The 26,851-nt window shown below is 43.7% G+C and overlaps 1 protein-coding gene across 1 annotated transcript in view; it reads left to right on the top strand.

Moving 5' to 3' along the window:
- SYNE2 (spectrin repeat containing nuclear envelope protein 2) overlaps positions 1–26,851 on the top strand; it is a 352,391-nt gene that overhangs the window by 51,038 nt on the left and 274,502 nt on the right. The window contains exons 3-20 of the mRNA XM_019518445.1: positions 1,694–1,789; positions 2,053–2,130; positions 2,227–2,319; positions 2,908–3,089; positions 5,867–6,063; positions 6,554–6,654; positions 11,739–11,840; positions 12,719–12,856; positions 13,751–13,915; positions 15,719–15,831; positions 17,136–17,292; positions 20,761–20,857; positions 21,148–21,335; positions 21,460–21,624; positions 22,400–22,555; positions 22,803–22,976; positions 24,578–24,736; positions 25,144–25,317. Of these exons, the coding sequence (XP_019373990.1) occupies positions 1,694–1,789; positions 2,053–2,130; positions 2,227–2,319; positions 2,908–3,089; positions 5,867–6,063; positions 6,554–6,654; positions 11,739–11,840; positions 12,719–12,856; positions 13,751–13,915; positions 15,719–15,831; positions 17,136–17,292; positions 20,761–20,857; positions 21,148–21,335; positions 21,460–21,624; positions 22,400–22,555; positions 22,803–22,976; positions 24,578–24,736; positions 25,144–25,317 (2,535 nt within the window). The remainder of the gene's footprint in view (positions 1–1,693; positions 1,790–2,052; positions 2,131–2,226; positions 2,320–2,907; positions 3,090–5,866; positions 6,064–6,553; positions 6,655–11,738; positions 11,841–12,718; positions 12,857–13,750; positions 13,916–15,718; positions 15,832–17,135; positions 17,293–20,760; positions 20,858–21,147; positions 21,336–21,459; positions 21,625–22,399; positions 22,556–22,802; positions 22,977–24,577; positions 24,737–25,143; positions 25,318–26,851) is intronic.

The following is a 26,851-nucleotide window of genomic DNA, read 5'->3' on the forward strand; positions in this document are numbered from 1 at the left end:
GGATTTGATAGCAGCCTTCAACTACCTGAAGTGGGGTTCGACTTTTCACCAATTATATCTTGCTGCACTATGAAACCAGAATTCATCATTTAAGTTAAAGATGATGCAAACGAGCAATGTACTAATAGCACACATACATTGCCACGTTTAGGAAGATTTCAGATGTATTGGTGAAATAACAGTAGGCTTTAACCTAAGGCTGAGAGAAGAACAGCAGTTTGGTTACTTATTTGGCTTTGCCCCTTTACTTCTGAGTAGAAGAAGCATCTTTGCCCAACCAGGCAAAGATGCTTCTCAGGTAACAGGCGTATTTGGCTATTTGACACCCCCTATTCCCCATGGGTGCCAGACAACAGAGCTTTTGCTGTAACTGCAGATCCTCCACCAGGTAGTCCCCTGTAGCTAACATCAAGTCCAGCAAGGTGTTCCCCCTAGTGGGATGGTATACCTCTTGCATTAGGTGGAGGTCCTGTATGCAGGTTAAGAACCTACGTGAGCAGTTAGTCCTGGCTGACTGATCCTCCCAGCAGATGTCCGGGTAGTTTAGTTCGCCCACGACAACTGTATCTCTCGACCATATGGCCTCTGAGAGCTGTGTGGAGAAGTCCAAGTCTAGTTCATCCTCCTGGTGTGGTGGTCTATAGTAGACCCCCTCTACCAAGTCCCTTTTCCCCCACCTCCTTTGTATCCTAACCCACAGTACCTCAGTTTGGCCCTCTTCTGAGCCCATCTTGATTATAGAAGATGTATATTGCTCCTTAACATAGAGAGCAACATCCCCCCACCCTTTTCTTCCCCACTCTATACCGTCTGTACAACCTATAACTTTCAATGCCTACCGCCTAATCGTGAGTAGGGTCCCACCAGGTTTCAGTTAGCCCAACCAGCTCAAACTTGTTGCTTGCAAGCAGGAGTGCAAGTTCCTTCTGCTTGTTCCCCATGCGCCTAGCATTAGTGTAGAGACATTCAAGCCCCCCAGTGGGTGCCCTTGGTACCCCCCTGTCCTGATGTCTGTTGGGCCCCTTAGTGCCTACCGTAGTGCTTACCTGGGCTGATCCAGCACATGGCTCTTGGCTCTCTGGTCCTAGGTTCTCTTTGTCCACTGCATCCCCGTCCCCCAACAAACCTAGTCCTTTGGAGGAGATCATTCAACCTGTAAGAGAATAGACTCTTACCTTTAGGAAAAAGGTGAAGACCATCAGGTTCATTGGTGAAAAGTGAGAACATTCAACTAATTGTTTTTCTTTATTTTCATCTTTTTTCAAAATTAGTTACTGGAAAATTTGCATCAGAGCTGTATTATACTGTCCTAAGGGGGTAGCTGGAAACATAATCTTCTTGGCTGAAGCACAGAAAAGCACTAGACCGATGCTTAAGTTCACTCTTTTTCAAGTACTGTAATCATTTAAGCGTGTGCCCCAAATTAATTGGCTGTATTTATTTAAAATTAAGCACACCTGTACACACTTTCCAAATAGGATTACTTGCTAGAACTGGGGCCCTACACTTGAAAAGGAATCCATTTAATGCAGTCTGTTGAAACTAATAAAAATGGTAAATTGAATTTAAAAAGGCAAACAAGTAGATTTTGTTAAAGAAACTAGGAAGTGAAGCAATGAATGATCCTTTGTAAAATGGTGATTTCAAAATGATAAAATATTGTGTGACTAGTATCCAACACATTATTTTGCAGCGTGTACCTTCTTCTGTAATCTCAGACCTGTATACAGAGATCAAGCAAGGACATGTGCTCTTGGACCTGTTGGAAATACTTTCAGGTCAACAATTGGTAAGATAAAATAATACCCCTCCTGCCCCACCTTGATCAAACTCCTGCAAAGGTTTATGTCTGTGTTTAAGTCTTATGTGTGTTAGCAGTTGCACTGTAGATGACGGGAATACTTGTAAGTGCCTCGATCCTGCATCCTGGAAGTCAAAGAAAACTTTACAAATGCACAGAGGACCAAACATAAATCTTTCCAGGACAATGACAACATAAAATAAAACAGATCATTGCAGCTAGTGATGTAATATGTTCTTTTTACTTTCTAGCCACGGGAGAAAGGATTTAACACCTTCCAGTGCAGAAGCAACATAGAAAATGCCTTGGCATTTTTAAAGAACAAATCAGTAAGTATTAAAAATAACTTTCAAATTCCCAATTAAAGTCAGTTTAGCTTTTGGAACATTTTCCTTATTTTAAACAATGAACCTCTTCTTTTCCAGATCAAGCTCATAAATATTCATGTTGCTGACATTATTGAAGGAAAACCTTCCATTGTGCTTGGCCTAATATGGACAATCATATCGCATTTTCATGTAAGTATTTCCGTGATGCAATAAAGTATTTTAGCAGAGGAAAAGAGGATTAAGAAGTTGTGGAATTCTATGGTCATTACATGAAGTGAGTTACGCATCAACACAAACTGTAAGGTTGTTTTGCTGTAAACCCTAAAATGTTGGCTCAGATGAGTAAGGTCTCAAACACACTTTATTTGTATCTTATAGCTGCATCTTCTAAAATAGTTACTCAATTAATTTTACAAGCCTGAGCAAAATAGGATTGAAAGCAGCATGATGTAGCTCAATATTTTTAATGACTATCAAAAACCTCCTAAATTCTGTCTGCAAATGTGTACATGATTTCTGTTTTTTCCCATGGGAGTTGTGTATGCCCACATGGCCCTAAGTAGCTTAGGACCAAATGTTTGAGGCAGACACTATGTATGGAACATTTCCGCTCAAACGTCAAATTTAGCAAAGATGTAAGGAACTGAGGACAAGGTTTTGTGATAGACTGCTACCTCAGCCATCATTAAATCCCATCTTATTATTAGGGGGTCTCTGCAGCTGGTATTTGTGGTTACCTTTCACTGAAATTAAGGTTAAATTCTCCATCTCTGGTAGATCGAAGAACTTGCCTGCACGTTTGCTTGTAGTTACAATCAGCCCTCTCTTGATTCTTCGAGTGTCGGTGACTCATCTGCAACTGCAAGCCCACCGCCTAAAAGAAGTGCTAAAGTGAAGAAACGGTGGAAGATATCTGCAAAGAAGGCCCTTCTGCTGTGGGCAAAGGAGCAGTGTTCAATGTAAGGCTCATACGTGAGGTATAAAAGAGGCTCAGAGGTGACGAGGTGTAAAAGAAGGGACGATCGGTTCAGCGTGTAGGCGATGTGGCCAATCAGTTTGAACAGAACTTTGGTTTGAATTTGAAGTCTGAACATTTTTACACAAGACTTTTTACTATAAATATTAGGAGCTAATTCTGCTAATGAAACACAGAGATGTGAGTTGGCTCTCTGGCTTTCTGTTTTATCGGTTGACCCAGTTCTGTGTGTGATGTTCTTAGTACAGCGTCTGCATGATTTGCCCATTTTAATCCTGTTGGATTGGCATTTACTGGTTGTCTGAGAAACAAAGGAATCATCCAACAATTTGTCTAAAAAAAAGTGTCTAGAAATAATGAGCATCCCAGCTCATGTGTGTTCCCTCCACAGGACTTCAATAGCCAGAAGAAGGAGCCACGTGAGCTAAGGACTTCTATGTTTAGGATGACTCAGGCTTTCATTCCACCAAGATTTATGCTGGTATTTGGCTTACCAGCTGCAGTCAGTCACATTTGTTTCAATGAGAGCAATAGCAGTTCAGTGTTAAGCATATGCAAGTGCATTTGCAAGACCACTGTGGAAGTCTGTTACCTTTTGTGCACCTATGTGGCAGCTTTCCAGCCATGCAAGTGATGTTTTGAGCTCTGCTTCTGCACTGTGGGTACTTGTGTGAATGTACAGACTGAGCATATTTAGTGGGCTAGGCACTAGTTGTGCGCATACGCATGTACCTGGGCATAAATTTGGAAATGTGGGGCACAAGGAGAGGGAGGGTCCTCCCATGGTCAAGCCCCAGTACTGAGTGGTTAGGGCATTCATCCAGGAAATAGGAGACCCATCCTGCCACCAGGGCTTTACTTTTCCTTGAAGACCCAGTGTCTTTGTAAGATACTTTTTACAAAATTTTACCAAAGCCTCAGCCCTTTTTTTCCAGCTGTCCTGATGCCACCTTTTGTTATCATCCCACTGATGTCCCATTGATATTAACAGCAAATTAGGGCATTTGTCAGCACGCAAAGTTTTTCCTGCAGTAGAGCCTTGCAACATTTGTCAGGAGTTGAATTTTAATTTTTTCTGTATTTTAACTATGTTTTGTTGGGTTTGCGAGGTTTGTGTGTAAACACAAATACTCTTCTTGTTAATTATCCTTTTTTTGCCTGGTTCATTCAACAGTATTAAAATCTACATTGCAACCTTATTGTAATAGGGTTAGGTAATTTCCTGCTTCATAATAATGAAAAAAAAGAATCCTGCTGTTGGGATTGTTAAAGTGGAGTTTGTTATATGTAAGACTTGTTACAATGAGGTTATACTGCTCTTGGCAGCTTTAGTGATTAATTTGATTAGAGTAGGCACATCTACACGTTCATTAATGCATTAAGTAATAAAACGTACTAAACTTAATGTGGTATAATGCACATTAGTGCAGACGAACACTTTTTGTGTGGCGCTTAATGCCCATTGGGCTAATGCAATTAATTAAATTAATATTGCACATTAATTAATTATTAATTCATTTAATTAATGAATACTGCTCATTAATACTGTGCATTAGTGCATTAGCGCAGTTTTTGCCAGTTGCTCTAATGCACAGAAGAATTAGTCCAATGCGCATTAACTGTCTTGTGTAGATGTGCCCAGTAAGTTTAATATACTTTTGCTAAATCAATAGGCCTTCACATTTTAATCAAGTGAGATTACAGGAATTCATGCTATGATCTCAGTTACCAGACTCATTTTTCCATGAAACCTGAACCATTTTCGAGGAGTTGTTGTCTTAGAACTCATTGTAATTTGTGCTTTTGATTTGGCTCATTGTATTATGGGATTCATCTCTAATTTTTAAAATTTTTTCTAGTTCTATTTCAAGTTAGCGTTTTCTAAAAAAAAGTTTCCTGAAGTAACAAAATGTTTTCAGGTTGAAATTTTTAAAAAAGGTCTAAGGTCCCCAACTTCCATTTTCTTGTAAAACAAAACAAATCTGAATGTTCTTCTGCTGATACTAGTGTTTTCTTCCTTCCTTTTCTTCCTACAAAATGTAGATAGCTACTTCAAATGCATGAAAAAATGAATCCTCGAAGTGGTGTTTCAAGGACACAGTGGGCACCTCTACATATGCAATTAGTGTGATGCAGTAAACTCCAGCACAGTTTGCACCAGTTTATTGCTCCCAGGTGCCATGTTTACACATTCACCTGGGACTGCAACACATTGAGCTGGGTCAGAGCAGCCTCAGTTGGTAGAGAGCCCTGGGGGTCAGCCTGCCAGCCTGGGGCTGCTCCAACCCACCTCAGCGTGCTGTAGAGGAGCTGGCTGGGACACAAGGGTGCTGCAGAGCGGGGCTAGCTGGCAGGCAGCTCCCATACTGAAGCATCCTCATGCGCTAGCCAGCCCCATCAGCATCTACGTGTGCATTGCACCGCACTAAATATTGCTGCTGCAGGATGGTATTTGTGTACTAATAAGGCCACATGTGTAGCCACCAAGTCTTTAATTAGGCAACTCTGCAGTAAACTTCCTGTGTAGATGTGCTGAGTAAGAAGTAAAAGCTGCCTGGCATTCAGCAGTGAAGAATATTTCAGTTTTACATTTTGTTAAAATGATTAAGTTGTCTGGGCATAATGGGCTAACCCAGCTTACACAGCATACAGGTTCCACAGGTAACACATGATATAGTTTACATTGCATTCTTAAATGAATACTTGGACATTTTGAGAAAAAAATGACACATTTTATATTTATAATAATTTTGGGGGCAGGCATGGATCCATCAATGTGGCAGATTTCAAGACAAGCTGGAGGAATGGACTGGCTTTTTTAGCAGTCATCCATGCTTTAAGACCAGATTTAGTTGACATGGACAGAGCAAAGTGTCGATCCAACAAAGAAAACCTGAAGGAAGCCTTCAGAATTGCTGAACATGAATTAAGTATTCCAAGACTCCTTGAACCTGAAGGTAAATTATTGTTTTTCATCTTCTTGCTCTGAGGCCTGATACTAATATTGTCAGACCTTTGTCGATTTATACCCAATAAAATTTTTAATGTTTAATGATGGTGATGGTCAGGATGTAAAGTAAAGCTGCTCTTTCTTTTTGTTTTATAAGAATGCTCAAACATGAGGCCCTTTACTGCCTAGCCCACAGTAAACCTGGACTATCAGGACTTTTGAGTTGGCAACCATTTTAGAAACATCCTATGGAAGAAAAAATATAAAGCTGTATATTTGTCATCTCAGGAACTGGCCATCTCTTTTCTAGTTTGCTGTGCTACATTATAAAATTCCAAAAGAAAAACCCATTAAATGCTGAGTTCTGTCAATGAAGCCTCACTAGAATTGATGAAACAGAGTTATATATTTTAACAATTGCAGCATTATCTGTAATTGTTTGCTCAAGATTAGAAGAATGTAGGAAGATGTTAATAATATTTGGCTACCTTTTGCAGATGTGGATGTTATTAATCCAGATGAAAAATCTATTATGACTTATGTGGCTCAGTTTCTGCAGTATTCCAGGAGTTTCCCTGTCACTGAAGAAGATTTGCCGGTATGTAATTTAATTTATCATTGACCTATATCAAAGAAATGTTCTTTGGGCTCTTCATCACTCTCATTAAGACTTTCGATACATCCTTTCCAAAGCCAACATCAGTACAGAAACAATTGTAAAACCTGACTTGATCCTATATACACTGGCAAAACTGAATGTATTTTAACTATGCCTGGCACTCCCTTCCTGTAGCCGAGGCCATATTGTGGTTGATTTTAACTATGTAGATGAAAGCTTTGTTGCAACCAGCACTTTTTAGTCAGTACATTTTTTTTCCATATTTATTCCAGCCAGAATTTTCAACACTTTTTGCCTAAATGGAAATACCTAAATTTAGGCAAGTTTAGGTACCAAATTTATGTACCATGAGAAGTTCTGATTTTAGCAGTTCAGAGTAAGTCATCTCAGCTCCTCATTATATAGTTTGTTTGTTCCTTCAAAGCCTAGGAGCTATGCTGTGTACATTTAGACCAAGTAGAACAGTTTTGTGACCTCAGGTGCCTTGTTGAACGCAGGAGATTTCAAGCACCCTCTTTGAAACTGCTGGCTTCCTTGTATTCATAGGGCCTGATCCAAAGCTCATTAAAATCAAGGGGAGTCATTTTGTTGGTTTCATTTGGTTTTGTGTCAGGTCAGCAGTGAGGCTTAATTTCTTTTCATGCATTCAGGGACAGATCGAGGGGGGGAATAGTAGTGCACTCGCACCCTACTTTAATTTCTGGTTCACCCAGAGTTTAAAACTTAGCGGTCTGACAGTGGCAGCAGCATTTCTAGTCAGGCAGCAGGGAAAGACTCAATTGGCTTCATGTCTCATTATTACCTACCCGATTCCTTCTAAACTCTTCATTCCACAGGTTTTAACAACCCTCTCTTTTTTTAAATGGATTTAACGTTCCACTAATGAGACTATCCTTCTTTTGCAATGTTGCTGTCTGTTAGCTGTTCCTCTTAATGTAGCTTCTATTTCATAGCCCTGCAGACTTTTTTTAACTTTAGCTAAAAACCTTAACTCAGGTGTGGAAACATTAAGTTAGGTGAACATTAACTCACGTTTTGAAATAATTTTCAGTGAAGTTTTAGATGCACTGTCAAGATACTCGAGAAAGCTAGATTTTGTTTTATGAATCTGAAAGAGATGTACATTTAATTCTAATGACAGCGGGACTAAAAAACATAACCTCTTGATTATTTTTTTTCCTAGTTGTGTTTTCAGTACATAAAATATGATACAGCAAATTAATGCACGCTCCAATAAAGTTATATGTTTTTGCTTTGCTCTTAAATCAAATAATATAACTTTTGACCCCTAGCATATTAATAAAACTTCTAGTTTCTTCTTGTCTGAAGGAAAATACATGTTGTTGTAACAGGGGACCTTCCTGGGGCCGATTAGGGGTTGGCTCGCCCACCTGTTTCTGAGGTAACTGCCCACCTTGCTCACCTGCCACGCCTTGTTCAATAATTGGTGTCTTAATTAAGCAGGAGGCTACCCATTTCCCACCCTGATGCCAGTGGCACAATCTGTGGCTCCAAAACCTCCCCCACAACAGCAACCCATGCCTCGCAGAGGGCATCCTCATGATGCTCATAACTCACACTATGACTGGTGCTCCAGGGTCTCACAGAGACTCTCCCTCCCTCTCTGGAGCAGCAGGTCATTGTGTTCAACCTTTAGGTCTTTCTTTCGACCCACACTTGGCCTCTTTGCAGTGGAGGACTTACCAGGGTCGGGACTCACCCCTAACTCTCTGGCTGGGCCCCCCCCACTCAGCCTTTGGCCCAAACTATGGCCTCAGGCATCCACAAACATACCTTGTTCTCTTCCCCACACATGGGGCTCCTACTATGCCCACTCTAGGGCCCCTACACCATGCACCATCCGGGGGTCTTATCATCATCCTCACACTCAACTACTCATGGGGCTGGCCCTTGCGCTGCTTTTCAGACTGTCACGGAGTAGGGCGCAGGAGCGGCCATGATCTCGCTAGCGCCCCCCTGCCGTGCCAAGTGATCCAGCACCCTCTTTTCTTGCCCGCCACGTCTTTGATGATATATCTATCTTTATACGGGAGGCTACCTTTAGTCCACCTGGACATGGTGCTATAGCTATCCGGGCTCCTACTCTCTATAGGGTGACCTGGTGCACCCCAGCCTTATGGGCTATGCATGCCTCCTACCTCCCCTGTAGCACGCCCCAAGCCTCGCAGTTGTTCCGGACGTTCTCGTGTCTCCTATATACGCGCCCTCGCCAGGGCCTCTCCGATATACGCACCCTCGCCAGGGCCTTGCTCCCACACTCGCCCTACTCCGGGCTCTGTCCTGCGCGCCCTGCACTCTCGGGTTCTGTCCCGCGCTCCCTAACCTCTCGGGCTTGTACCCGCGCGCTTACCCCTAGCGCGCTTAATGTACTCGCCCCTTGCCTGGGGGCCTGTTGCTCACTGCACAAGCTCTGTCTCGCCCCTTCCGTGGTTCGGCTAGTGTAATCACCCTCTTCAGGCTCCCGACCTCACGCTCTGGCCCTGCCTCGGGCCTCTAACCGCGTGCTTGCCCTACTCCGGACTCTTACACTCACCCTCGCCCCCCCCCTTATGGGGCTTCCCCCTGGACTCACCTCGTCTGGGGCATCCTAATAGGGGTTCCCCCCTTTCGGGTCTTATGCCTCGCCCTCTCTGGGCTCCTCAGTAAACTCGCCCTTCTCTGGGGCCCCCTCAGTAAACTTGCCCTTCTTTGGGGCCTGTCCCGCGCTTCACATGCTACTCGCTGTTTCTGGGGCTTGTTCCGTCTCGCGCCCTCGCCCTCTCTGGGGCTTGTCCCGTGCTTCTCGTGCCCTCGTTCTCTCTGGGGCTTGTCCCGCGCTTCTCGCGCCCTTGCCCTCTCTGGGGCTGTCCCAATCTGCACTTCTCGCGCCGGGGCTCAGATGGCCCGTAGCTGTGCCTGGCCCCTTGACCCTTCTTGGGGTCCTTCACCCTACTGGGCCGAATACCGCCCTCATGGGCTGGGGTCTCAACCCCCACACACCGCACCACACCGGTGCCAAACAGCTGTGCCTCCCAGGCACTGCTCTGTGCCCGTACAGGGCACCCAGGAACCCCCAGACTACTGGGGAGCTCCCATGAGGCCTCCTCACACCCCTACAGCCTCACCCGGTCCTCTGGTGATATACCCAACGAACTAAACAGAACCATAAGCCAACCGGCTGTAACAGAACAATAAGCCTACCGGCTATAACACACACTCCGGTCCCACAGGCTTCTTCTGCCCAGCCTCCCGGTCAGGGTTCTCTCTACCCTGTAACATGATACAGCTGCTGGGTCTATCAGTCTGCTTGACCCAGCTCGATTCCGCTGCAGAGCTCTTGCTCCTCCGGCAGCCAGAAGGTAACTACTAGCTAGGCTCTGGCCTGGGCTGTTTATAAAGGCCCGGACCTGCCCCCTGGCGGTCAGCTGACCCAATCAGTTGCTCTAGCAACCCTCACCTGGGCTGCCCTGAAGTTTGGCAGCTGAGCCCACGCCACTATTACTAGTAGCAGGCACCCCAGTGTCCTGCTACACAGACTTACTGTCCTGGGAAGCGGAGTAACGGAGGGTACTTACCTGCAGCCCCGAACGACGCACGTGGAGAACAGAGGGAGGAACCCGCATGGCTCGTGAGCCACATCTACATACAGCTACGGCCGGCTGGTGACGTCAGCACCAGATGCCAGCCGGCAAAGTTAAAAATGGCGGCTGCCGCAGCAGCAGGAGCAGATAGCCCGGAGATAGAGCTCCTACAAGCAACTCCGGAGAGGCAAGCTTTGCTGTGGCTGACATCGCTGGGGGAGCAAGCCGTGTTGCTGCATCTGCCGATGGAGCAGCGAGCAGAGCTGCTGCGGACGCCGCTGGGGAAGTGAGCAGTGCTGTTGCAGACGCTGCCAGAGGAACAAACCGCACTGCAGCCGATGCCACCGGAGAAGCAAGCCTCGGAGGAGGATCCAGGGGAGGCTGGTGAGCTGGAGCCTGGGCTGTGGGAGAGAGAGGCACCCCATCGAGATCCCTCACCAGGTACTGCTGAAGCAAGTACTGACATGAAGGGGGAAGAGCGGAGGCTTCTACACAGAAGCCTCAAGACGATGGTGGAGTGTCGGGCTGGTGGGGCGAAGGACGGCGCGTCGGTGGACAAACATCTGTGACGACCCAGACGAGGGGTCAGGGGGAGACGGGGTCATTGACGAGGCCCAGAAGGGTTAGCGGGACTGGCCTGAACTCTGAGGCCAAGAGAAGGGAGATTCACGGGGTGTGGTGATGGAGCACTGAGTCTTGGCTGCCACAGGCGAAATTCCCTGAGGGGAATCTAGGGTGAGGGCACTTAGGTACGGGCATAGTGAAGCTAGGAGGTAGTTCCTGGGAGTAAGCATCCCATGGGGCAGGATTAGGAGTGAGACCAGGCTGGGGGCTCAGCCCAACCCAATGTCGCGTCAGTGTGCAAGTTGGGAGGAGGTGATCCTCCGGAGAACGTCATCAAGGTGACCCAGCAAGGTGGCGTGAGGCTGGGATGTAGGGGCGGCGGAGCCCCGTGAACAACCACCGGGCCGGACCCAGGCACCGAGGGACCCGCCAGCCGTCCCGCCCATTGCGGAACATCAAGACGTGGCAGGCGAGCACAGGGTCTACTGCGCAGGAGGATAGAACTACCTCGTGGTTACTGAGGGTCCAGAAGAGGCATAAGATCCGAAGAGAGGCCCGAGTCACCACCTGGTGGCCAGAGACAGCCCAGCGGGCACATTTACTCCCAGTTCAGGCCTACTCAATGCATCCCTGGAACTGCCCTCCAGGCCTACACTTGTTCATCCCTATTCAGCCCCCCTCATGCACAGCCCTTCAGGTCTACTCCCATTCAACCCTACTCCGTGCAGGGCCACCTACATCCCTGCCTCTCAAGGCCTTCACAGTTGTACTGTATGTTATGATGCACCACACCATCTGCACCCCCTTTTCAAATTCCTAGATCCACCCATGTACAGACATGCTATTTTTTGGTTCAGTGCAAACTACAAATAAATCTTGCAGAATTTTAAAAATTGAATTTTCTGCTCTAATTACCAGGGGAAAGTAAAAGAGGCCTTAGGCTGGCTGACTATGCAAGAAATGAAGTTAAAAAAGTTGCTGATTGATACAGAAAATGAAACACTCTGCAAGAAGTATCAGGTAAGTAGTATCTGAATGACATTTTTGAATGCTGTAATATTTGCAAATTGTAATATTAAACAAACTGCCGAAAATACAGCTTTTCCTGATATCGTATAGTCTTTTAAATTTAATATAAAAATCATATATCTACCACTGGATTTAGTAACTAAACCAAAGTGACTTAAGAAAATTTAGGTTAAAATTTATTTTCCAAAAGGAGAACATATATATATATTTTAGTTCCTATGGTGATAGCATAGCACAGGGGTTGGCAAAATGCGGCCCGCCAGGCCATTCTATCCGGCCGGTGGGGCCCCTAAAAATTTTATAAAATTAATATTAATCTGCCCTGGGCTGCCTGTCATGCAGCCCTCGATGGCTTTCTGAAACTCAGTAAGCGGCCCTCCGCGCAAAATAGTTGTCCACCCCTGGCATAGCTGGTCTGACACCAGTTTTTGTCACTGGAAGAATGCTGGAAAACATGCATATTCCTTGTTTCTTAGAGTAAATGCTTTCTCCCTTTGTACAACCCAGGGAACAAGAGTATTTAGTAGAGGCATTTATGGGGTCTATTGGCCTATGCTTAGTATTAGACAAAACACTTTTAATACAGCTGAATAGTTACAGGGCTGGAAAAATTAACACATATATATATATCTTCATGTTTATTTGGGAACAATATACAGTATTAACCTTTACATTAATTAACAATCTAGCTATGGTTTGATACCTATATTGTAAGTCCCAATGCTACTGGTAGATGGTTGTGGCACTGGTCTCAGTGGTCTCATCATGTCACAATTCCTCATGTATCATGTGTGTAATACCCGTTAAGTTGATGGAAAAAAGATACTATAATATTTATTCCATAAATTGTCTCCCCATTTTGACCCTAGGAGATGCTGTCATTTGTGGAATTATTTAACCAAGAGAAAAGAGACTTTCTGCCGCTGCTGTCATCAAAAAGAAACGTGGCTGAGTTCAGTAAAGACCTGCAGCAGATCAGAGAAACATGGGATAGCCTAACCTCCCAGGTTAAATAAACATTTCTAGCTGCTCTTTATGTTGTTAATATGAAGATAGCATTCACCTCAGGAATTGATGCTCTGGCATACCTGTGCTGCTGTTTCTTTTGAGTGCACAAAGGGAACTCTGCATTTCCAATGGTAAATGTAGATATTGGCCCTGATCCTGGGGTCCAGCTAAGCTGTGCTTGGTGTGCCAGGCCATTTCTCAGTGGGAAAGAGAAGCACCTCTGTACTGTATGCATCCCTGTCACCAGGGATTTCAGGGTCCTGCAAGGTACAGTCTGGAACTGATCTTCCTCCAATTTTGGTCTAGGCTTTAGTTTTTTCTGTTAGACATAGTTCCAGCTAATTGATAATGATGCAGCCTGGGAAGGTGCAGGCTGCAGAATCTGGTGGCCTAGATATTTTTTCCCTTGGCTTGGATGGGCTTCTTGATCACACTGACCTGTCACAGAAGCATGGTTCAGCCCAGAGTCATGTCAGTGGTCCCTGCACCATGACAGAGAATGGATATGACTGATACTACCTAACATCTCCCTGCTCCCACTAACCAAATACTCTGTAGGAGTTGCCCTCACATTGTCAGTAACTATTGGTAAGTGTTTCTGTGCCAAAGCCTCATGCTAGACACTATATATAGTGAGAACTGTATATAGTACTAAATTCCCTGTTACTGTACAAAGATGACAAAAATTAGAACAGATCCTGGCCTCAGATATGCTCAGGGGACTTCTAGTTAGTGGCAGCTGCTTGCTTGCAACTCTGGGCAAGTTTCATATCTGAGGTAGTTAGAATTTCATGTTGCTTGGCATTTTATTTGTTGACCTTATGAATCCTCCAAAAATCAGGGAAGAAACTAAGAAAGAAGTGTTTTATCATAGACTTGTATTCTCCTTTTAGATTAACGAATGGAAAACAATGCTGGACTGTGTGTTACCCCCACCTCTAGATGGCATCGAGCTCTGGCTCCAAGAGGTAGAGCATCTGCTTGCAGAAGATTTGCCTGATTTGCAAGACCACTGTAAAGCAATGGCCCTCTTCAAAGAAAAAATTATAGTATTTAAGGTTAGTTAATCAGAAAAAACATGTTAGTACACGCATCTCATTGTAAAAAAGTTACATGAGTTCCTTGAGTCTGCTATTATTTTACCTTTTGTGACTCACCATGACCTACATGGGTATTTTCAGTGTGATATGTCATGATAGAATTTCTGGTTTCTCTACATGCTGTTTTGAATATCAGAAATTACACACACATGCACACTCACACAACTATGCTAAAGCACTTTATTAAGGTTGCAAATTTAAGCATGCCAAATTTAGGGAATGCTAATTAGAGCTTAATGTGCCTTTGAGCTTGTTTATGTATGGTATCATGCCAGTTTAGGTATTCATGCAATCTTTAGTTCCATGATCACATCCTTGCAATTTGATTGTGTGTGTAACTATTCCCTCTATTTGTAGCATGTTTCTTTTCATCAGCTGCAATTCCTAGGTGGTATAGCTGGTAGATGTATTTAGTATTAGTTTGCAGTGACATATTAATACTATATTTTGATCAGTGACATTCATAGGGGAGCACTGTGGTATGTTATAGTGTTTCTTTATTGTTATTGTATCATTTTAATTAGCTGATTTTGGCAGTTGACTTTGTGACACATCCCCTATGATATGCAACCAAACTCTCAAGTCCTGACATCAGACAGTTAATATGGTATTGATATCAGAAGGATAAATACTTTTAAATTATTATTTTACAGCACTGATCATAACTGAACATATTTATTTTTAAAGTTTTGTAAATGAAAAGCTTTATTTGTTGAAAATTGTATTGCAGTGTGGTGTGTCCAAAGGGTATAAGTTAGTGGTGTGTGAAGCAGTCTGTATTTGATTTGGATTCAGCCTGATTCGGGGGATAGTGATTTGATTTGTTGATTTGGATCACTGTCCCGATTCGATTCAGCCAAATCCGAATCTGAAGATTCAATGCTGATTTGGAGAATCAGTGATTCGGCCATAGACACAGCTTTAAATGTTTTTTCTACGTACCTCAAGGTACCAGGTGCAGCTTGTGAATGCTGTGATGGAGGGGCAGATGGAGCATCCCACAGGAGGGTGGGCACCTCTCCACATGCTTGAAGGTGGATGCCCCCCCAGCTCAGCAATTGGCTATGGGGATCCCCGGGGGCACCCCCAGACCTGGAAGGCACCAGTTGCCAAGCCAGGGGGCAGAAAGGGGGTCTCCCGTGCACTCTGTGGCAGAACCAGAAGTGGACCGGAAGTGCTTCTGGTCCACTACCGGGTCCACCACCAAGCATGCTGGGGACCCCACCTCGCTTCCATGGGATGCTCCATCCACCCCACCATCTCAGCATTGATGAGCAGCCTGGTACCTTGAGGTATGTAGAAAAAACATTTAAAGCTGTGTCTGTATCGGAATCATCGAATCTCTCTGAATCTCTCCAATTCGATTCAGAGAGATTAAAGGGTCTCCTGATTTGATTTGGAGATTTGGCCGCTGAATTGGACTGATTCTCCACTGAATCGAATCAGCGACCTAAGTTTTACACAGCCCTAGTATAAGTGTAAATTTAAAAAGAAAAAAAATCACTGATAGCATAGTCTTAATTCAGTATCACTTGTATTTAGATGTTTACAATGCTGAGGTATTTTTGTTGTACTGAAGCAAATGCTTGCTTTTGGATTAAATCTGTTAAATATTTACAATTATGCTTTAATTAACAAAAAATGAAGGTAAATTCTGTGATGAATGTTTTTATTAGTTCCTACTATAATAAAAGAGTAGATTGCATGTTCTTAACTACAATACTAAACAGTGAAATAACTAAATGATACTACTTTTTTCAGGACTTGATGGATTGTTTTGCCGGCCACTTGGACACCCTTCAATCATTTGAGAATAAAGATGAGAAGAATATGCCATTAGTGCCACTTGAGAAGTTAGAGGAAATGAAAAGAAGGTTGTGATTTTCAAGTCTATCCTGTCGGCAATCTGAGCTGACAGCAGTCTATTCCTGACTTTGCTACTGATTTGCTATATGATGTTTGGCTTATCATATAATTTATTGGTACCCTGTCCTTTTGAACATCCATTCATAGCATCTGATGAATTGGGCCAGCAATTGGCAACTTTTTTAGGCTGTGGGATGGAACAACCTAGTTTGGGCTGGAGGTAGGAGGGAAGGCAGAACCTAGGACCTAGCTGCCACCATGGCTTCTCCCCACGGTGGCATGGAAAGTGACCGTCACCAAAGTCTTCTCCTCCCGCCTCCATCAAATATCACCAAAGCTTCAAGTCCATGGGGCAGATCAAGTGGCTTGGATCTGCCTTCAGATATTTTCAAGGATGCTGCAGGGTGCCACACATGTTAGGACTGTGAGGTGTGCAAACATGATTCACAAGATAAACCCAGAGATTTCAACTAGGAGTCCATAGTCTTAAAAACATTCCAACCTGCCCTGGTCTTTCTGAGTTCTTGACAACACAAAAATCGCTCTGTTATTTTTCAGTAGTAAAAAAACCCAAGGAAAACTAAGAGCTGGTATTTTCTGAGAGGTACATCAAGTCTAATGAGATTGAGAACCACTGCTGTAGGGTGCCACCCTGTCCTGCCTCCTGCATGATCTGTTCTTCATTTTCCCTGCCTGGGAAAGGGGAATAACGATACTGTCCCAGAGCTGGTTGTCAATGTTCTGATGAAATGGTCTTTTCTCAGAAAATGTCAATTTGCTGAAATCAGACCTTTCTGCAGAAAAGTATGCACCACTCTTTTCAAAGCTAGAATTTCTGGTTAAAAACATAGAGAGTGGAGAGAGGAAGAGAGCATAACCACTGCAAAATAGCCAATAGCTGGTGGACAGGGCACTTGCCAGGAAGCTTCAAGCACCTGCACCAGTAAAAATTCAGTTATTTATATAAAGTGGGACATCTTCAACAGGAGAGCTTGCGAGAGAGAGACACCCCACCAAGGCTTGATTTTCAGACGGCAGATGCTTAGGAGTTCTGAAACTCAGTCCCTGTTTCTTAAAGTGGATGTCCAGAAATTAAGGTGGCCCAAATCATTGGTTACAGAAAAATTAACTCTAAATATATTAGAATTTTTTATCCCTCAGCAGAAAGGGATTGTGTTTGCAGTCTGCACAGTGTGGTGTAATATCTGGAGTTCACATAATTTTAAAGTTAGAGGTCTCTTCTTGTAAATGAATTGTTCATTATGCCCCAAAATATTAACTCACATTCCAAAACTCTCTCTTCTTTTTGCAGGTTTAGCAATATCAGGTTCACAAACTTCAGCCTACTGCTGGAATATCACTGCCACCTGTGCTCAGCTATATATGATGAAGTGACATCGAAGTTAAATATCTGGAACATTAAATATGGGGCTAAGGAGTCTGTGGAACTCTTGCTGGCAGATTGGCATGTAAGCTTTACAAATACTATATTTTTGGTAATTGTTCTCTAGTGCAACCTCATGTCACTCCTCCCACTATATTGGGTCTCTCAAAGCAGGGGTAACGTGTCTGGCTCAAAATGTTTAGGGTTTATGTAAAGGCTCATGGGTCTCAGAATCAACCTATACCTTTATAAAATTCTGGCTACTCCATGTCCCATTTCACTGTAGATAAATATGCCACACATAGCTAAAGTGCTCTCAGACTGGAATAGAAAGACCATCCAGCAGGTGTCATTGTAAAGCAATGATAAGCACATAGAAGCCCTTTCTGAAACTAGGCAATGTTACTAATTGAAATAAATAATGAATGGCTATTGTTCTCAACCCATATAGAATGAAGTAAACCTGGCCACTTAGTTGTGCCCATCGCGTTACACCAGAATGAGCCTGTCGTGTTGGCAGATTGGTATGCCTGCTGCCTGGCCAACTTTGTCCCCTTGGGAGCTCCTCAACCAATCTTTTAAATACAAACACAGTCCTTGCACCAAACAGGCAAACAAACCAGGAGACAAAGCTTTTATCCCTTCTCCAGGCAGTAGGGACGCTCTTGAGCTCTGGGCCAGTCCCGGAGCATAGCCCCTCCCTGGTGACAAACTTGTCTGAGTTGCAATCAACCTCCTGCCCACAATCCAGGCTTTCCCCAGCTCTGTCCTTTGGGTTTTTAATTGTTAGTGGGATATTCCCTCATAAGCTTGATGCCCACAGCTGGGCTTCTACAATGGGACTGTCTCTTCCCTCTTAAAGAGCCAGACTGCCTTGTTACAAGCACCTGTCAGTGCTTGCAAACAGTGCTGACAAGTTTTTATGCTGCATTTCTTTCTAAATATCCTCCCTCCACAGATTTTTTTTCACTATCTCCTTGAAACAGTTTTCAAGAATTCTGTAAAGTAGGGGTATCAAACATACAACCCACCGGTCTGACCTACCCAGCAGCAAGGCGCCTTTGTATTGGTGCCTGCAGCAAAGGAGTTAAAGCTACTGCCACTTGGCTCCCATCACTGCTGGCTGCTGGAGCACTGTACCTCCAGCTGCAGCTGTGAAGGTGATGTTATAGTGGGGGATGTCGAGCCAGGGGTAACTGCTGCCTCATGAGTCTGGGGGGGCACAACTTGTGGATGGGCCTGGGGCTGGCCAAAAGCCCCATATCCATTCCTATACTTCTGTGCCATGGCTTAGTGCTCCCCCCGTCCCCAACATGCCATTGACCTGTGCAGCAAAAAAGCTGCCCTGTCCTGAGCAGTGCTAAGTCAGGGACCGAACCCAGGGGGGTATGTGCCCCCTCATACCACCCTACCAGTCACCTGTGTGTTGATCAGTGGTGGTGCTTTTTCTTTGACTGCTGGTGCCAACACAGCAGCTCTGGCAGCCCATAACAAGAAGGCCTGCAGTCTGGATCTAGCACATGAGGAGCCACATGGTTCAGATTCATCCATGGCCCCCGCCATTAAGTGTTATCCTTCAGGTTTGGTTACAGTGAAGCTTTTTTTTGGTTGGATCTTGCATGAGTAAGTTCACAAAAGTTTCAGATTTATTTAAATCTGAGAACGTCAAAGCAAAACTCAGCCAAAATTGCTGCGTTTCTTGTGGTCTGGAGTCCAAGCCTCGTGAAAGTGCTGAGTTTTGGCATGATTCTAGCGAAAACGCATGAGGCAGTGTTCCTTCTCCGTAACAGGCTGCGAAGCGTTCTCTCACACTGTGCCTCTCTCGCCGCTTCCTCTCTTCCAATGAGGCTGTGTTTGCTCCTGACCTTCTCTCTTCTGGCATCATTTTTGTGGGAGGCTTCCTTTCCTTTGCAATAGTTAGATAGCCAGCAATAGCGACCTACTCCCTGCCTCAAATCCACTGCCTCTCCCAAGGAAGAGTGGGAGAGCTGCTTTACCACTTGTCACAAATCCATAGCAGCAGGATCTGCCACCACCTGCCGCTTTACCATGGGAATATGCTGCAGTTTCCTCTTCCTCTTCCTCCTCAGTCTGGATGGATCCTTATGCTCCTCCAGGTGGAAGAGTTGTCCTGTCTGGTTATGTTTCAGGCTTAGCTCCTCTTTTGTGCTTGGTTCATTGCAGCACATATGGGGCTCAATACTACCATCCTTAACAAGCAAAGCTCCGGTTTCAATTAATGAGAATTTTGTCTGAAATTGGACTGCTGTGTGGCAACCTGTTGTGTAAAATCAATACATGCCTGAAGACGTCAGTGATATTAACCCATGTTGTGGTGGGCTATGAAGGGAGAAATCCAAATTTCTCAGATTTAATAAGATTCTTCTGGCCCCTTGGTGCGTCATTAAAATGAATTATTATTTTGATGTATTATTCTTAGGCTACATTAGGTATTCATGGTGCTTCCCAGGTATAAAGAAAACAAGGGCCTTCCCTAAGGGATTATGACCTTATTTCTGAAATAAACAACCCTACCGTGCACACACTGTGGTCTTTTTGAGACAATTTGTGCAGGGATGGGCAAAGTATGGCCCATGGGCCATATCTAGTCTGCCAATTGATCCTTTCTGGCCTCTTGACTGCAATTAGGAGCCTGAGGAGGGAGGGCTATGCCCAACACTGCTCCGTTCTACCCACCCCACCCCACTGTCCATCCCCGCTCTGCCCCAGTTTCCTGTTGGTATTGCAGCTGTGTAGTCCTGGCACCACAGCCACCGGCACCCGGGCCTGCATAGCATGGGGCACAATGCAGCATGCCAAATAGCTATCCTGCCCACTTGCTCACTCACTGTGATGAGCTGCTGTCACCATGATGCCACTAGTCTGTGCAGGCTGCTGGGGGATAGCGGGGAGGGATGGTGCTCAGCTTAGAGCAGCTGCTCCTAAATTTCCCAGTGTGGCATAGCCGCAGCAGTGACTCATAGCAGTGGGTGGGATGGCTTCTTGGCATAACGCATTGCACCCCATCCTGTGTTGTCCCATCTGCCAGCAGCTGTGGTACCAGGAGTGTACAGCTGCAGCACCAGCAGGAAACCAGATGGGGTTAGGGATGGCTGCAAGGGGGAAGAGGAGTCTGCATGCTGCCCAGCCTGGCCCTGGTTACGGCAGAGTGGAGTGTCATGGAGCACACCCCTTCCTCCTCAGGCTCCTAGTGGCAGCTGGCAGGCCAGATAGGATCATCTGCCCTCCCCTGGCTACCCAGCCAGTAACAGAACTCCTTAAGTGGCCCTCCAGCCCAAATATTTGCCCACCCCTGAACTAGTGGCATGTAGGAGTTAGAATTGTCCATTCAAGTAGTAGCACTGTGCAAGGTCTGGCTGCATCATAGGCCTAATTCTGTTAAGGGCATGAGGAGGGACTGTGGTAGATGCTTTGTTGTTATGGTTTGACCTGTGTTTAGTTGATTTGTGTTTTTGAATTCCTCATCTGAGTTTCCTGCATGTTTCCATGCCAGTCAGTGTTCCCCATACTGATTTCCTTTTGCTTTGGGCAGGATTTTATTGAGAAAAGAAGAATCATAACTCAACTAGAGACTGCTTTTCAAATATGTGAAGACTTGAAAAACAAAAGCAAAACCACTACTATGTTGGGTAAGTGCATGCAAATAGATTAATATTAACAGCTGTTCTTTAACTGAGGCATTATTGGGATTTTGATTTTACAGTGCTGTGATTTCTTGTAGAACTTTGGTTTTGTTTAATTTCATTGTTTTCCAAGCATATGATACTAATCCCCTTAAAAACCAAATGGAAGAATTTCCATTTAAAAAAATGGCAGTTTCCAAGTGACTGAAAAATATTCTTTAACTTGATTTTGAAATTATTCATGCGAATCAATTATTTTTTCTAATATTCATGTTAAAATGCATTTGATATTCCAGCTGGTGATTCTCAATATACTAGCAAACTGTTTAAGATGGTGGAGTCTAAGATTTCGATGTGCAGAGAATATATTTCCAATGTAAATGCCATCCTACAGAAAGCACTTTCTTCTTGGAGTACTTATACAGAGAATATGCCCTTACTGAAAACTTGGTTGGAGGAAGCACGCAAGGGCCATCCTAGAAAGGTACGTAGTTGGGTTTCTGTTTGCCAACCTTTTTGCATCATTTTGCACATAATGCATTATATATGCAAGTCATTATTGCTATTGTTTGGATGCTTTTTAATATGCCTTCAATGAATCTCTCTAGATCTCCACGGAGAGCCTGTCAGCCTGGAACTCAGTGCATGGTTCCTTAAATGAAGCTGGGAACTTTTTAATTGAAGTCAGCAATGGGGACGTGGGATCAAATATTTCTAAAGAGCTGAAGAAACTAAACAGGAAATGGGCTAAATTTATCAAGAGAACACAGTTTGTAAGTTACTGTGTTTCCATTTTCCTTTCCTGACACAATTTTTTAAAATTTCCACTTCAAAATTACATTTTCTGAATACTGCATATACTTGTCAGTTTGTTAACTGCAGATAACACTGAATTGAGTGCAAGATTATTTACCAGTTTTAAAGACAGAAAAGCAGACAATACCAGGTCCCTAGTTGCACTTAATTGTGTTTCTTTCTGTAAAAATCCCTTAGATTTCTTTTTGAAATGTTATATTTTCTATAGAACTTTAAACCCATCTATAAAAATATATCATGTAACAGGATAAACTTTTCTATTAAGTTCTAGTTAGACTGGTGGGTACGCTAAATTGTATGGGGCTCCTTCTCACCTGGTGTAAACTGGCTGGCTCCATTGACATTTACTGGGCTATACCAGGTTAACTCATCAGAGAAACTTACTCTGTGGAGTTTTTGAGGACTTGCTATCGAATCAGATTAACGTCCATAGAAGCTTCTTGATTTTTCCCCTGTTAAACTTAGAGAATATTTTCATAAGAGTATCATTATTACAGAATACAATAATATATAGATACAGATATATCTATCTACCTATATATTATTGTATTCTGTAATAATGTTATATATATAGATATAGAGTTATATAGATTGATATAGATAGAGATATAGTTGAGAACATAATAGAGCTCCATGTTTTAAAGTAACTCTATGCCCTTCAAGTAACTTTTATTAATGATATGGTTGTGGCCATATCTGATAGCATAAAAATGCTATGCACCATTTTCACAGGAGATGAGATTACTGAGAATGCAAGAAGAGCAAATGAAGCAAGTTACTGACAGTAAGGACAAAGCTGTGCCTCCTGCAGAATCGTTTCTAGATACAGTCAGTAATACAGTAGCAATTTCAACAGAGGCTATTAGGAGACATATTCAGAACGGAGAGGTAAAGCTTTCCCTTAACCATGATAGATGCACTGGAATTTCGGTGTTATCTATCAACTGGAAATGTGGTACCACGTTTCTGGGGGCCACATCTCTTGTCCATTCTCAGCTTCCCAAAACTCTTCTGGTATTAAGATCCAAAATGCTGTCCATATGTTGACTAAATGCTGGTGACGAAGGGAGAAGTTCATTTTGAGCATGTTACAAGTGCTAAAATAGCCAAGAGCCTAAATCTTCCATATTCACAGGTTAGAGAAAAGAAAGAAGATGCAGCTGAACAGGCCACTGACCTGCTGCCCAGGGTGGGTAAGATTGAAGAGCTTCTTGATGGAGTGGAAAACTGGGTTACAGAAACCGAATGCCTTCTTGATAAGGTAAAGCAGGAAGGATGCGTGGAACCTGCAGCAGAGGAATCCTTACAGGTAGAAACATACATATAAATATTAAAATATGGTCCATCGGATTCTTATACTTTGGATAGCATTTCAAAGTTTTCAGTGAAATAAGCTGCTCTAAATAAAGCAGAAGGGAGGTTGGATTTTGTTTCATAAAGTGGTTAATGAAGGAAAGGGGATGCTCTAATGTTTCTAGGTTTAGGACTGTTGTCCAGCACTGCTTATCAGGATCAGTCCTATTGGACCCCTGAATACCTCTTCCTGGTAATTGTCTTTTCCCAAATATTAGCATCCTTAGCTGATGGAAAGGCTGTCAGTACCATGCTTCGGCTGCTTGTTGCTGAATGATATAAGGTACTACTCCTCAGTAAACCAGCATACTCCCTACCTAGCATTCCCAGCAGGCAAATACACTGACAATTAATGAGGTGAGAGTGTGATGAATACTGGTGAGACTTTTCTTGCACAGGCAATGCATTCAGCCCCTGGGGAGGAAGCCCTTTATTCCATCAGTCCTACTTGGCTGGGAGCAGGAGAGCTCTGGCAGGGGTGTGAATCTTCCCCAGCAATGAAAAGATACTTCAGAAGTTAGCAGAAGTCTGTTATTAATTTATGCCTCTGGGTTATAGGAAATTGCCTGAAACATTCACTGTGTGAAGAGAGAGGAGGGGTTTTAGTGTAGTTGACAAGATTTTTTTTTCAGTCCTAATGTTATTTCATGTAAAGTCTGTGAACTCATGAACTGAGTTAGTTCTGCAAAATTAAAAGATCTGAGCATATTAAAAACCTGAACATGAATTTTCACAGCTTGCAGGTACTTTTATAAAATAACCCCTTGCTCAGTGTGACAGGGGCTTGTTAAAAATGTAAAAGTACTTTCCAATTTAGATGAGCTGTATTTCAATGGGACTGGTAACATAATGTGTCTGTGAGGACAAAAGATCAAGTCCTAGCATCACTTGCAGTACAATAAGTAGAAATTATGCATGATACAGTGATTGTCATTACAAGAATGGTAATTGATAGTTTCAAACTCAAAATAAGTTGAATATTCATAGACCAAAGCAACTCTAATAAGGACAGCTACTGATAAATATTCAAACACAGCAGTGTGAGTTGTGCATAAAAATATTCAAGGCAGTTGCTGAACAGCTTATGGCATGCTTGAAACCCTGGCCTGCAGGAAAATTGGGGCACTGGGAACTTTGCTCATATGAGACTTCTGGTTTACTTCATGGCCATGCATGTCCAAATGGTCATGGCTTGTATGTTGATTATGAGGCTATAAGTATGCAAGCATATTTTTAAAATATTGATTGTGAGGCAAAGAAATGTAAAGTGTCATGCTGAGGTAAATAATATGAGAAGAAATACAACCATGGAAGTGGAGGAGAGGTTAAATATGAGTATCAAATCAAATGGTTGATAACCTGCTTGTTATACCTCCTTTTTGAATGAAAACAGCTTTGTCTCTAGCTTGATATTTTGCACAGCAACATAGTGGCTGTCATTGCAGAGCGTGGTCTGTGTTTGACCAAATTGTTCTTACTTGTCAGTTCAGTTTCTTATGCCAAATCATACAGACAGCATTTAATATCACAGATTTCTATTGATTTTCATTGAAACAGATCTTAATTGCCAGAGGAACCTCATGCCAAGAACAAGTTGTTGCAGCAGAAGATATCTTACAAATGGTGACACAGAGTATTTCCAGCCAGGTGTCCCTCCAGCATTTTCACACAGCTCAGCTGCAAGCACGAATTGAAGAAGCCAGAGACAGAACTGAGGTCTCTATTACTTCCCATAATAAAATTCGGTGCACAGAAAATCTCATTTTAATAAGGCATGGTTAGAAAAACTTCTTTTAGGACCTATTTAAAAAAAAGAATACTTCTATTATATGAATTACTCTTCTGCAGTCTTGTTAAGGGTAAAAAGTGAATAGTTAGAAAAGTAATCTCCAATCCTGAATAGCCAGAGTGACATTATGTGGAAATATATTAATAATTTAATTAGCGATATCCATACAAGGTCACAGGCCTGCCTAAGCTGAACAGTTTCTGTAGCAGGGACATTCAGCTGACCAGGGTCAAACTCACAGCTTTAGAATCTGAGCAAAGCCTCTTAGCTGAATTGCCAACATGCCTCGCAGCAATACTTCCACACATCCTGAAAACAGCATTTTTCTTCCCAGGCTGCCATGAATAACCTACACATGGTCTTGCCCAAATCAGAAAAGACTCTCTCAGAAAAGGACATCATGACTAATTTTGAAGAATCCCAGCAGGAGCTTGAAACCTCTGTTGTAAAAGCTATGCAACTGGCTGGTCAGAAAGGGAGCCCTGAAGAACACATTTCAAAATATGAGGTAGGTTCAAACAATCGCTTCCGCCCTGCGTCATGTCAGGAGTCTAACCAAACAAAGTGCAGCACTTCTTAGTGGCAGTCTACAACTGAAAAGTCAACTTTCAGTGATGTGGAAAATAGCACATACTTCTTGCCAGTTTTTAACATTTTTAATCATTTTCTTTTATCACTATTAGCGTATTTTAACTTTACATACAAAATATTAAGAAATATTACCACTTGTGCGCATTTATATGTTATCGTTCACTGTCTTGTTTTTTTCCCCAAGTCCCCAAAATAAATGGTAACCAAAATATTGTAAAAACAGCTGGATCCCCATACATTACTCAGCTATCATTTTTTCCTTTGAAAGGATTTCCCATGATTTTTTCCTCATGTCATTAATATTAGGAGGGGTTTTGTACTTTTCTAAAAACAGTCTATTATACATATGGTAGTTTGGCGAATTGTATTATCAGAACTTTTGAAAACGACCTGACCAAGTGGTCATAAGCTGGATCTTCGTTTTCTCTGATAAAAATAATTCCAAAATTCTCGTATTAAAACCCCCAGAATATGGGGTTTTTTGCAATTAAAATGAGATGCTATTATATATATAGGTATCAGTTGAACACAACATTTTATCAATATATTTACAATTTTCAAGCAATTTGGAAGCCTACCAGTACCTCAATCATTATAATAAAATAAATTCTAAATACCTATATATTTTGATGTTTGATTTAGGGTTTTTTATCAGGGAAAGTCACAGCTCACCCTGCCCCCTCCACTCACCAGGATGCAGGTTTAGCTGTGGCTGTCCACTGCTTTGTGGCACTAAGCAGCTCTGATATGCTGGTGCCCTGCCCCTGCCCATGCTGTTGCCCCCCATCCCCTCAGCCCTGCTGGTGCCCCTCACTCCTGCCCCCTGCCTCCAGGCCCCAGCCCCCCAGTGTGTGGGACAGGAGGTGTGTGTGGGGAAGGGGGTGTGCATGTGGGGCAGGGGGTGTGTGAGCATAGGTCCTGCCCACTGGGCCGCGGAGTTGACTCCTGCCTGGTGCTGGTCTGGCCAGGCTGCGGCTCTGTGCCCTCCTATGAGTGCAGAAATTTGTGGTGGGGCATGTGTCCTCCCTTTCCCCCCGAGGCATCACCCATGGGCCCGACCCCTTCCTGCAAGTGCACACTGCAGTGGAGAGCCACCTTCCTTCCTCCCCACCCCGCCTTCCCAGGACAAGCCACCCATGGCTGTGTCCCGCTCCCCAGTCAGCCCCTGCGACCACACATTCCTGCCTGCTCCAGCCCTGACCTGGCCCGGCCCCGGGCACCAGGCACCACCCTGGTCTTGTAATACCCCCAAAACCAACCCAGCTGCCAACCCTGCCCCACTGCCCATACCATGGGCTCGGTGTGAGCCATTGCCACCACCTCAATCTCCCCACAAGTTATGCCCCCCACAGTGCTCCCCCACACATCACCTATGCCCTCCACTGTGACCCCCACATGTTGCCTCTACTCCCCCCACACCCCCATAAACTTACCTGCCAGGAGCTGCAGGA

Source organism: Gavialis gangeticus, unplaced genomic scaffold, assembly GCF_001723915.1.
Source record: "Gavialis gangeticus isolate Ggan-Ray unplaced genomic scaffold, GavGan_comp1, whole genome shotgun sequence".
In the NCBI taxonomy this organism is placed as follows: Eukaryota; Metazoa; Chordata; order Crocodylia; family Gavialidae; genus Gavialis; species Gavialis gangeticus.